General features: G+C 41.7%; 1 protein-coding gene across 2 annotated transcripts in view; it reads right to left on the reverse strand.

The window, feature by feature from the left end:
* Positions 1 to 3,045: 3,045 nt before the first annotated feature.
* RNF144B (ring finger protein 144B) overlaps positions 3,046 to 12,344 on the reverse strand; it is a 90,340-nt gene continuing 81,041 nt past the window's right edge. For both annotated transcript variants that reach the window (XM_031056978.1, XM_005420968.2), the window contains 4 exons: positions 7,642 to 7,846; positions 6,353 to 6,497; positions 4,529 to 4,618; positions 3,046 to 4,335 (listed from right to left, as the gene is read on the reverse strand). In XM_031056978.1, coding sequence (XP_030912838.1) covers positions 4,195 to 4,335; positions 4,529 to 4,618; positions 6,353 to 6,497; positions 7,642 to 7,846 — 581 coding nt within the window. In that variant the 3' untranslated portion in view covers positions 3,046 to 4,194. The remainder of the gene's footprint in view (positions 4,336 to 4,528; positions 4,619 to 6,352; positions 6,498 to 7,641; positions 7,847 to 12,344) is intronic.

Here is a 12,344-nt window from a genome sequence, read left to right on the forward strand (position 1 = left end):
CCTGAAATACAGGATGAAAAATAAGATCATAAAAGGAATTGAGAAAGAATGACTAGGAGAAGGAGATTACAGTGCAAAACAGATTTCAAATTTTTAAAGCAGCAGGCACTAGAGCAAAACCACTCACTATTGTACCAAAGAATGGAGTTGCCAAAAATTTATTTTATTGTCCTATTGTGGAAATGCAGTTGTACCTGCCCACTTGTATTTATTTCTTCATGCAAATATGGAGGCAATATCCAGTTTCTCTCAGTTCATTCAAGTAAACTTTGTGTACATTTTAAACGTATCTTTGGACTTCATGCTGTGCTGCTGGACAGACAGCAACATGTACCATTTAGCATCATTAAAGCACTAAGAAACATTCATTATTTTTTACCCCTTGTGCCCTTCTTTGGGATAAGCAACCCCATGCACCAAAAATAAACCATCACTTACTGAAGGGCAGCACTGAGCACCCACTATAGCTCTGGAATAAATACTGCAGAGATGCACTTATGCTGTAGCATGACAAGTATCTTCTTTTTATTAAGAGATGGATTTGGGAGCAGGTATCATCGTGCTCATTTTAACACAAGGACATGGAATGCTGAATGGGATCTTCAGCTGTATTTGACACAGATCCAGTGACTGATGGGAAATGATGTGATATGTGTCCATGGAGATTTGCAGCCAGATGCAGTACAAATCCAGGTTTCTAGCACTGGTCTCTTAAGTTTAGGAACTGACCTTTAAACGCCTAGAGCCCAATTTTCATAAGGTCTGAATGCCCCTGGTTCAGAAGGAATGGAGTACTTTCCACTTCTGTTCTCCAAGAGAGACATCTGTGAATGCTCTCAATGTAACATTAAAGGCCCAAAACCCCCAAGGTGTCTCTCAGTTGTTAAAGGCCCAAGAACAAACTGGTGATGAGTCCAGGGTGGGCAATTTCTCCTGTGTGGTACCTGCACTGCCACAGCCCCGGGCTCTCCCCTGGCTGCTGCCCCCACACCAGCCACCTGCCACAAGGGCAAGAAGAGAGAGGGGAAGAGCAGAGAAGCCTGGTAGCTGGTGATGTGCACCACCTACATCGCACAGAGGGAGCTCAGGAGAGTGGATTTACAGATAACTTGATTAAGAAGAGTCAGGTGTAGTCAGAGTCCTGTCTTTTTTTGTTCTCCCTAATTATTACTAGTATTATTTGTCATGCTTTCAATAAATCTTTTATAAAGTGACTTTAATGTTTCTTACAAAATTAAAAAACAAACCAAAGCAACACAAAGGCAAAAGCCAACACTGTAAAAAGATTCCTGCTAAAATATTTCCCTGGAAACTCTGTGAGCATAGCCAGCTGGTGCAAAATAGTTGCCTTCTGGAAAACAAAGCAACAGGGCTTTCCTGCTCCCAGCACTTCAGCACAGGTAATGCTTGACTTGGCCAGGCCAGGGTCTACTTAATGCACATGCTCAAGTATTCCCATGCAATGAAAAGCCAGGATACATGGGGCACTGGACACAGCCTTTTTTAAAAAATCAATGTTGTAAAGCTTTCATTTTAAGCTCTTAGAAGAAGATGTCTAGAGCTTCTTTCTTGGTCCATTTGTTGCACCTACAGAGCCAAAGGAAGGCGTGCCTGTAACTTGTCCTAATCCAGTTTTTGTGTAAAGACCTACAGCAAAAGCTTGGGCTACCAATCCACATCTAGATTTCTTTGATGCCTGGACTGGCACTGAGACTGCCAGGCTGTGTTAACTCCTGCATGATTAATTTATACCAGTTTTGGTATGCCCACCAGGCACTTAAACTAGTTCGAGAGCTGCCTTCAGCTGCCTTTCTTTAGCAGAGGGAGAACCTGACAGTTTCGTTAACACAACAGTGTTAATGAAAAAAAGATCTGCCACCCTCATTCCAATAGGCATTAGCAAAAACAGGCCAACAGAAGGAGGGAAAGAACAAGGAAAGGAACAAAACTAGCAAAGGATGCATTGGTCATGGGTAAGATCACAAAACATGAAAAAAGCTCAAATTTTAACATGCAAAGGATATTGGTACATTGCAATGCTGGTTCTGGTTAAAGAGACTGTACAGCTCCTACATATTTGTCCTTGAGGCTTTGTTAAAGTAAGACTTGCAACTTCAAGTTCATAAATAAAATGGAAATGACAGTAGTGCCATAAAAACATAGGTAGAAAAATAGTGCAAAGCCAAGGGCTGGACACTTTAATCTGTCACAAGTACCCCAAAGCACTACCATTAGTGCTCTTCCAGAAAACACATACAGAAAACATTCTTTATTTATTATAAATGGCAGTTGCCTGCATTGCACTCTGTATTTAGAATGTACTGTCTACTGTTCTGCTTCCCTTCAAAGCTGAGGATGAAGAATAAATACAGTCTTTCACACTGGCGAGCACTGCCTGCCCTCCAGCCACGACTGGTAGCAAAGTCAGGCAGTATTTATAAAAGAAGTCAATTAAAAAGTAAAACAGACAGTATCATTTAAGGCCTCTGTCCTTGCTAGTCTGCTCAACAGACTACACTTTCTCAAAAGAAGAAAACCTGCCACTTTTGTTACAGTAACCAGAGAGCGAAGTTAAACAGAAAAAAGGTCACATTTACAGCTGCCAAGAAGGCAAAGTTCCTGAGGCTTGGCCAAGCAGCACACACAGGCAGCACTCACAGCACCATCACGGCACTCCCAGCTGAGCCACGCTCTGTGCTCCGACAGGGGCAGCTGGGCCGAGCGCCAGCCCGACACCGCACTCGGGCCGAGCGTCTCCTTCAAACCCTGCAGCCCTTGTGGAAAGGGGTTTGGAATTACAACCAATTTTACAGTGCAAACTTGAATCTGCTCCCACAGATATAGAATGCACAGATGGGAGTCCAGAACAAAAGCGCCACCGGCCCCGGTTGTGAGGAGCACCATCCATTAAGGAAATAAACTCCAGGGAGCAGAGTCTGATCTCAGCTACTCCTGACTGAAGAGCTGCAGTAATTCCAGCTCTTCAGTGAGCTTTCAGTGAACTTACACAGGTGTAACAGACACCAGGGTTTGAATTGGTTTGGTGGTGAGGCACCAAATTAAAATGAAGCACTTATTAACTGATAGCCTTCCAGATTTAGAGTAATTAAAAAATATCGCTAACAGAGTTTGTTAACCTTGAGCAGGACAAAAGAAATACCCACCAATGGATAGAGGTCACATTTACACAGCATTTCTCAAGTATTCACTTCAGCAGGTCCATAAGGTTTTGAAGGAGGGCTTGGCTTAGCCTGGTTTCAATAACTTTTTATCAGGGTTCTTGCTGCCACCCCATGTAAACTGTTGTAAAAAAATATACTGACTGCTCATATGTACTTGGTATATCTGCGCCCATGCTGCCACTCTGCAAAGACCCAACCAGGATGCCAACGCTCCGCACAAAATGGGAACTGTATCACAGTCTTTCTTACAATATTACCTCCATTGTGAGTTTTCTACACCCATGGTACTGACAAAAGGCATGCCCAGTGGTAGGGAAATATGCATATTCCTAATATTTCATTATAGATATGTCATGTTTGATGTGAAAAAAAATAGCAGCTTTCTCAAGGTCCAGTCTCTTAAAGAGAGCCCTATCTTAGACACCGTTTTGGTGGTTTTTTACTTCTGTAGTTGAGAACAAGGGCAAAAATCAAATGGATTTCAATGCTGAAAGAAATGCCATGGCAGCCAATTGATAGGAAACTACCAAACATATTTTCTTAATGGTTTGTTACATTTAACTGTACACAAGCTATCAGACAGAAGAACCTAATCAGGCCTTCCCTCTCTCTCTTTCACAAAAGACCCAAAACTTTCTGAGAAATCTGAGTGTCACCAAGAACTAACAGCTAGCACAACAGTAATGACTGAATCTGCAAAGACAGAGTAATGCAGCAGGATCAAGTCATGTGCAGCTGATGGAAAACAGGAATGTTCTATCAGTCTTGAATGGGGTATGAAGGACTGAATGGTGTCCTGTTTTCCTCTTCAGGAAGCAAAAACCTACACTGCATGTACTGCACAAAAATCTGGACTTGTTAGTGATAGAGTAGCCTGTAAAGAATAGGCACTTATCCCAAGAACTGGCAAAAAAAGGGAGCATTATTTGGTAGGTATGGCACCAAAACACAACCATTGTGCTTCCTCACATACTTATGCTGTACAGATGGAGACTCAAAAAGACACAGAGTTTTAGGTTGTTGGCAGGCTGGGTTTTTTCTTTTTGCTCCGGCAAGATTTGCAAATGCAACAGATGATGCATGGAGATGCCACAAGCAGCAAGGGAGAGGTCACCAACGCTATGATACCTAGTCCAACGAGGATCCCCACAACCTGAAAGAGAGGTGAAAAATACATATTTAGATAGCATGGAAAATAAAATATGCATGTGCATGCATAAACATAGCATAGGTCACCAAAAAAGAGATGAAAATATTAAAATAATCATCTTGGTTCTTCTCTGAAGGCTAAAATCTCTTTGCTTCATGCATGCATGAGAGCTCTACCCAGCTGGTCAGGAACACACCTGTGTTCTGTTCCACATCACTGAAGCCCGTGAGTGGCCCAGCTTGTTTCTGCAAGGGCCTCTGTCGTAATGCCGTAAGAAAATATCATTCTGAAAAACAAAAGGAGAAGCTGTAAGAGTAGGTTACAGAACTGGAGGAAGAAGTTCAAGACCAGAGTGGAAACACAACCTTCCTGGCGCTGCTTTGAAATTGCCAGCTGCCAGCAGACAAGTTCACCTGTCTTCCAAATAATTACCTAGAGTAACTTGCAGTTTCAGAAATTGGCATATGTTTGGCATCTGAGCTATCATACAGCATCTTTCCTCCTCCACTTTTAAAAAGCATAAGCACGAGTTTCACCTAATTGCACAAGTACCTAGTCTATAATTTGGTGATGACAAAGGGAACTGAAAACAGCAGGCATTTCTAAAAAATAGCAATGTGAGGGATCATCTTCCTGAAGTATTTTACCTTCTGTTCTCCTGCTGTACCTACTTCACAGTAATTCTGTTCTTAGACTTAACAGGAAAATATAAAAAATACAAAAATCCTGTTTAATTTCTCTTTTACCATTAATACTTATTAAACTACTCATTCTTTTCTTCAGAAGGTGACTCATGCCCTGCATTACCCTCCCTAAACCACTGTGCTGTAACCTGATGCTGCTTCCCCTTTCATTTTTCAGCTCTGCTCTCTGGCTTTGCAGGTACTACCTTCATCTACGCCTGGAGCTCCTGTAACCCCTACACATTCAGAAAAACTACACTTTAATCACACAACTACAGTTTCTTCCTCTCTTTCTCCCTTTGAACTGACAAAAACTCGATAAGGGCATGTCTGTGGAGTCTGCAAGAATGTGACACTCTTCTGGTTCAGCACAGTGTTAAGCAACCACCGTGTACTGCATGTACTCTGAGGCAAGCCCTAAGACTCATGTTGAAAAAGCATGTTCACCCCCACAGAAAGGGGACATAACACTAAGGGCAACCTGTTTAATGTGCTGAGTAAAGGATGAAGACTGAAGAAGTCTCATTGTTTGCTGGCTGTGGAGTACAAAAAAGACAAGAAAAGCCATGCAGCACATTTTATTTCAAGTGCTGGTAAAGTCCTTTTTACGCTCCCACAGCTGTTACTGATGACTGTGCCAAAAGGGCAAGCTGCCATATATACATGCAGCTTCCAGGACTCTTATATACGTGCATTACTTCCAGGACTCTTCGTGCTGCTAGGATACTTGAAGTCCAAACAAGTTGAGACTGGTTTGCAACCTTTGAGAAGTAACTAGCAACATGCACTTCACAATCTGTGTTCATGATCCAACATTTTTATCCTCAAGCCTAATAGCCAATCATTCACTTCAGCAAACACGGCACTAGAGATGGACTAGTAAAGGAGACCTAGTGCTCCCTAGCCACCATGCCATGGAACAACCCCCTTCACCCAGTACCATACCATTTTTTAGACAGGCTGTGTCCTTTGCTGTTGAAACAGGTGGAAGACATCTATTTCCCTCACTCACAACCAAACTGTTTTTAGGAAGAAGGAATCCAAGCAAGGTATTGCTGGAACAAACCTCCAGAAAGCAAAGCGTTAGTCCCATCTCCCTCAAAGAATGAACATGGAACCCACAGACATGGCCATAACCCTTTATGGAAGAAATAAAAAACTGTATTGATATAAATAAAAGGACTGGGTGAAAGAAGAGAGAGCAACTGAGTCAGAAGGTGAATTGAGCCAAGAAATTCGCTAGGACAGCAATGAAGTAACAAAGAGCTTGCACAGGGCCTCAGACTAACCCTTAACCCCACTATTCTTTGTCCTGGTGTTTTTTCTGCAGCACTTACATCCAAGTTCTGTAGACAATACCAGCAAAACGTGTGCTTGCAGTTCTTGCACATCATCTGAGCACAGCCCTCGTTTCGCTCAATATAAATTCGACAAACTGGGCACTGCTTAATTGGTGCCTCTGTCTCTGCTCCAATAAGGAATCTAGAAAAGTAAGGAAACATTAAAGTGAGATGTGAACATAATTGTTGGTATTCAGGTCCACTGCCTGATGTGTATTGTGCTTATTTTTCAGAGCATCTAATGTTGTTGTCCTAAGTGTTCTCAGTGTGTGAAGCTTCTTATATTCAGTACAATACATTGAAACATACTCACTACTAGGCATGAGACTATTAATATCACATAAAAGTGAAAATCCCTTGCCTTGTTCCTTTATGCTATATAAAACTAACACTCACTACACCCACAATTAATCACCTACAGCATTAAAACTTAGCCCTTTTTACAGAGACCTTACACAATTAATTTAACAGGACTGGATTATGCAACTCATAATCCTTGTCTGAATCCTCCTTGTCTGAATAAAATAGGCTTAAACTCTACCAGAGCCAGAGATCACACCTAGAGAAAAAAAATCATAGACATAGCTTTTTGGCAACACCTATTCCATGGAGTTTCTAGCAAGCAGAATGCTCTAGGTTTTAAGTTTTTCATTTATTGAAAAAAATTGACAGAAAACTTTGAAAACATGACTCAACATAACCTGATTCTGAAAACAAAGATGGATAGCCAAAGACATGACATAATTTAAACACAAAAGCCTCTCTTCTATAGATTAATGACTTTTACAAGCTGATCTGCAGGTTGTCTGCAGTTAAGGAAACTGAGCATAAACAAGGCTCACTCCAAGTGAAATTTACACTGTGTAGGAGTTAAGGTTTTTCTATGCAGGGATTCTGTAAATATTAAGCAGGGGTTATTTCTTAATCACAATAGAGCAAAATTTGGATCCTGCAATATTGGTATATCGGATTTTTGGTATGGGCACAGGTCATAATTCTAGCATGTGAACAAAGCCTTTAGGCAGATTTAAAGTCCTGGAGGGCTTCACCTTTTAGAAGTTTCAGTTGCAACCCAAGCTTGACAAGTACACAGATAATATTAAGTATTAAAAAACAAAATTTGGCATTTAAAGTAATATTTCGACTGGAATTGTATTTACGAAACACCAGGAGAGATGGACAGTCTCCAAGCTGAAGCTGTGGACCTAGAAGGAAGCTGCTCCACGAACCCAACTGTGATGAAAAGAATCAAAAGATGGCATGACTATCGTGGATTCCCATCTTACCCCTGCTCAGTGGGTACTGGGGTCGTTTGGTTTTCCTGGCATAGGTGCTGCCCGTGCCATGGCTCCTTGCAGGAGGAGCAGAAGGTCAGGTGGCAGGTGGGGCACTCCACTGGCACTGGCGCTCCCGACTCGCTCGGTGCAATGTGGCACACGGTTTGGCAGTCGGCTGTGGGGCACCATGTTCTCTGGGGGTCCAAGTGGACTTCTGAAACACAACAGAGAAAGAAATAAAACTACTTTTTTGTAGTCCCCTTCTTGTTCCACTGACATGTGTCTAGGTATACAGCACCCAATTCTGCACAAGGGTGTGGAAGCCAAAGCACTCCACACCCATGCCCATGGGTATTTGGGCCTGCTCTTCTTTAGGCAGGTCTGCATTTGTCCCCTGCTAAGCAGTTGCACTGAAAGCATTGCAACAATAAAAATACACTACACAGAATGTGTTTCTTGCTTTTTTATAGCAAGGTTCAAAATATGAACCTAGCTGCTGTTTGCTGAGAAGCACTTTTGTAGCACTAGGCCACTCCACGTCTTTGACAATGTGCAAGCCATGCAGAAACTTCCATATAAACAGAAGAAGGACTGTAATTAAATTAATGTCAGGTCACTTTCCATGCCTTATTTAATCTCCTCTATCTATAAACTGCAGTTAATATTCACTATATTCACAGTATCATATCATTACTTACAGTAATGATATGATACTGTGAATATAGTGAGCACTTACAGTATCATATCATATCATTTGTTTGGTATCAGATTATTACAGGAGTCAAGATTCAGGGTGTAGACACTGAATTACAGTCATCACCACATGGCAGAGAATGATAAATGTTGATCCTCTCTCTCACTTCCTAATCTTTATTCAAGGAATTTGCAACAAAAACCCAGCTGGGACAAATTCACTGTTGGTCATTTGCTACTCAATTCCATGAGATGCAGCTGAACACTGACATCCTGCAGAGCCTCCCCAGAAAAGGGCTGTCAGGAGCTACCTTGCCCCTCCTTCCCTGGGAGCTCTCTGGTACCATCACTGAAAATAAACAGATGGAGGGGATGTCTCCAAAGTCAATGGAAATTCCTGACTGTGAGATGGCAAAAGCCATAACAAGGTACTTCCAGCAGATAAAATTAGTTGTCCCACTTGAAACAAAAAGCTGCACAAGGACCTCATATACACTTCTCTGGCAAATTTTGCTGAAAGCACATATGGACACACAGGTACACAGTGCTCTGACTTTGGGTAATTTCTGAGCCTGTGTCAGAGAGCTCCAACAGATGTAGAGAATTTCTATTTCCATGCAAAGGCTGTCACCTATAATTTAGGCAGTGACAGCAAAACACCTGTACCATCTACCTTCAGCCATTTCATGGATCTAGTTGCATTCTTTTCTCTTACCGCCTTGCACACACTTTCTTTGCCTCCAAAAACAAACATTTTGCTTTCTACTCAATGAAAGCAAAAACAAGTTAGCTCTCAGCTTCATTATGAGGGAGAAGAGAGTCACAGCAAATCAAGTAACTTTTCATATTCACATACTTTTAGAAGGTAATGTCCTGACTGAAAAATTTTTATTTCTCTAGGTTCCTTTGATGTCTCTTAAAAGAAACCCTGAATTGAGTAAGACTATGGCCTAGTACTTGCTATTGCATGTAATGCTTCACACAATAGGTTCTGCATGTTTTCTGTTGAAAATTCAGCTTTGGAAACCAAAATTCCCCTATCCTGTGTTTGGGTGAAAGACAGAATGTCTGGTTTTGACATCACAGGAAGGAGGGGAGTTGGGTTGTAAACCTGTTTTTTACAAATTTGTTGCAGCAAGATGTAATGCAAGAGATGAAAGTCCCTCCTCTCCCACTTCCTCCATCTTACAAAGAACCTACAGATGGTGTTTTGCAATCCACGCTGTCTCATACTGTTTGGTTTGCCATGGAGCACAAGCGAAACCAGAAAAAACTAAAAAGGCGTGGCCAAAAAAGGGAAAGAGGCTATCCTGCTGCTCTGGCAAGTTGATCCATCTCTTGGTTAGGGCCATTTCTCTCCCAAGCTTTTCCCCTGCTTCCCTGCAGCCAGTTCAGCCACAGCTCCCTCAACTCTCAGGAGGAAAGCCTTCCCAAACAGTGCCAGTTTTGGGCAGGGATCTGGCCAGTTTTCATAAAACATGCAAGCAAGCAGGTGAGATGTAGGTGGCAGACAGGAGGAATGCAGCAATCTGAAGAAAATTATTTCTGGCTCAGAAGAGGTACTCACTGAAAGGATAAGACTATGACTGTGTTTCACAGAAATCTCCATTTAAAACAGACTCCTTTTGAGTCAGGCATAAAATGCAGATTTTTCTCATCTACCACTCAGCCTACTGACAAACATAATGCATGTGCCCTAACCACTTACCATTCCTCTATTCTTTACTTCTGTTGACTACCTTAACACCATCCTAAATAGACATAGAACAATTCCTGGTTTTCTAATAAATATGCTTCACAGAAACATATTCTGTGGCTTAGCCCTGTCTGGATGCAGAGAAGTTACAGATATGCAAAAACATCTTGTTTTTAAAAACACATTTGCATTCTAAGAACACAAAACACACAAGAGAATAGCCTATTATCAGTGCATCTATTATTAAATTTAACAATTGTCTATAGACACACCATTCTATACCAATTACTTCTCACTATGTTTCCACACAATATTATTGGCCCATTAAAAAAAGAAAGCAATGAAAATGAGAAGAAAGATATTCTATTAACATAGCTAGCACAGATTGGGGATGAGGAAAATAGCTGTTGGATGTGTAAGTCCTTCTTGGGGTGTTCCAAATTTTCCTCAGAATTAATCTCACAATGGAAAATGTCTGGAAGGGCTCTACCAATCACTTGAAGATCAGGAAGGAGTCTCTGGACAGATTCTGGGTGAGAATTCACCCTCAGCAGATGCCATCAGTGAGGTCTATTGCTAGTTTCAGAAAAAGAGTGTCAGACCAGGGCAGGCAGGCTTTGCCAGGTAAGGCTCAGGTCTGAGACTGGTGCTCCAGGCCAGAAGAAGCTAATAAACCAAGTCCCACTGATGAGTGCAGAAAGGTCAGCCTTGGGAACAGCATTTAATCCAGGATAGGCAAAAGGTCTTGGCTAAGGCTGGGATTAGTGCTGGGTGTCCAGGTCAGAGCTTTAGCTAGCAGGAATTGTTGTTCCCAGACATCAGTAAGCTGGATTTATTGCTGGGGCCAAAAGGCAAGGCAAAAGGGGTATGCCTAAGTCAGCTGCTTAGATACCAGTTTTATCATAAAGGAGTCAGGACTGACCTTAAAATCATAATGAAGAGAGATAGCGGAGGTGGAAGAGGATTTGTCGGACTTAGGCAAGAAAGAAAAGGAAAGGAGGATTTAAAAAATAGACAAGTTTCAGGCTTCTCTGTGTGGGAGGCAGTAAAAAAAAAAGTAACAGTGAGTTGGACAAAAGATCATGAGTTCAGCTTTGGCTAGTTATAGAGGAAGAGATACTAGGAAACCAATAGTTACAGAGTCTTCAGTAAAAAAAGGTTTTACATAAAACAGATTAATGTATTGCAAGAAAGTCCCTTTCTCCTACCCCTTTAATATGGTGATTTAACAAGTTCTGATTTCCATTGTCTAGGACTATAGACAAGCCACTGATTAGATGATGAACTGGAGAGACTTCATAAGAAATTAAGAATAAACAAGAAGGTGGTAAAACAGGAGAAAGAAATAAAAAATAAAACCAAGGTTTGGGATTTTTTTTCTTTTTGTTTGACCTGAGTGCCTGAATATCATATCTACAATCTGCATTTGCCCATAAACTCTGGGGCATATTTGAGTGTTTTGCAGTTTTTCCACTTTGTGGTCATTCACAAGGATTCATGTCAGATGAGATTCTGTAAAACCCTATATATTCTTCTATCCGACCAACTTCTCAAGTGCATTATTTTGCCTAATTTTTATAGACCTCTGCATTGTCTTACACAATCCACTGCATCTAAGCAGGCACGCAGAGCAAGAATATGAATCCAGTCTTTCAAGGAAAGTTTGAGAACAGGCAGAGTGGGGCAGCGTCTGGGACACACCATTCTGCATGCTACCACGCACTCAGTTCTTTAAAAACACACCTTCCAGCTGAAACTTGCAAGCTGGTGACAGTCTTTAAAAACAGCAAGAGGATCTCATTCTTTCTAACTAGCAAGTTTCTTCTTCAGCCTTGTCAAGGAACCATCTCTTGATGCAGAAGAGTGACCAATGGGCACAGGAAAGCTTGGCCTCAGTGAGACCTTCAGTTTCAAACTTCTTTACAAAGTAGACGTTCCTCAGGAACGAGGGGACTACTATTCCTTGGGAAGAAAAACTCTACTAGATGAACACACATGAGGCTTCTACGTAAGCAAAGCTATTTTGCAGGGATGCTTGCAAAAATTCACACTGCATTTCAGAGTATGTGTCCCCTAAAAGCTCTGAAGATCCCTATGGATGTGTAAAGGGACTGTGCGCCCTGGCCAGCACCAGCCTCTAGCACCTTGACAAGTTCTACCAGTATAACCACCTCAAGGACCCAAGATGAACATGCCATCAGAAGAACAACGGAGCCCCAGGCACACACAGTCTGAGAGTGTTGCCCACAAGCTTGAGTAGAAGTCTGGTAATTCATTAAGATGCTGCTTTTTTGACTCTGCAAAACAGAATTTCGACTTTGTC

Source organism: Geospiza fortis, unplaced genomic scaffold (assembly GCF_000277835.1).
Source record: "Geospiza fortis unplaced genomic scaffold, GeoFor_1.0 scaffold104, whole genome shotgun sequence".
Lineage (NCBI taxonomy): Eukaryota > Metazoa > Chordata > Aves > Passeriformes > Thraupidae > Geospiza > Geospiza fortis.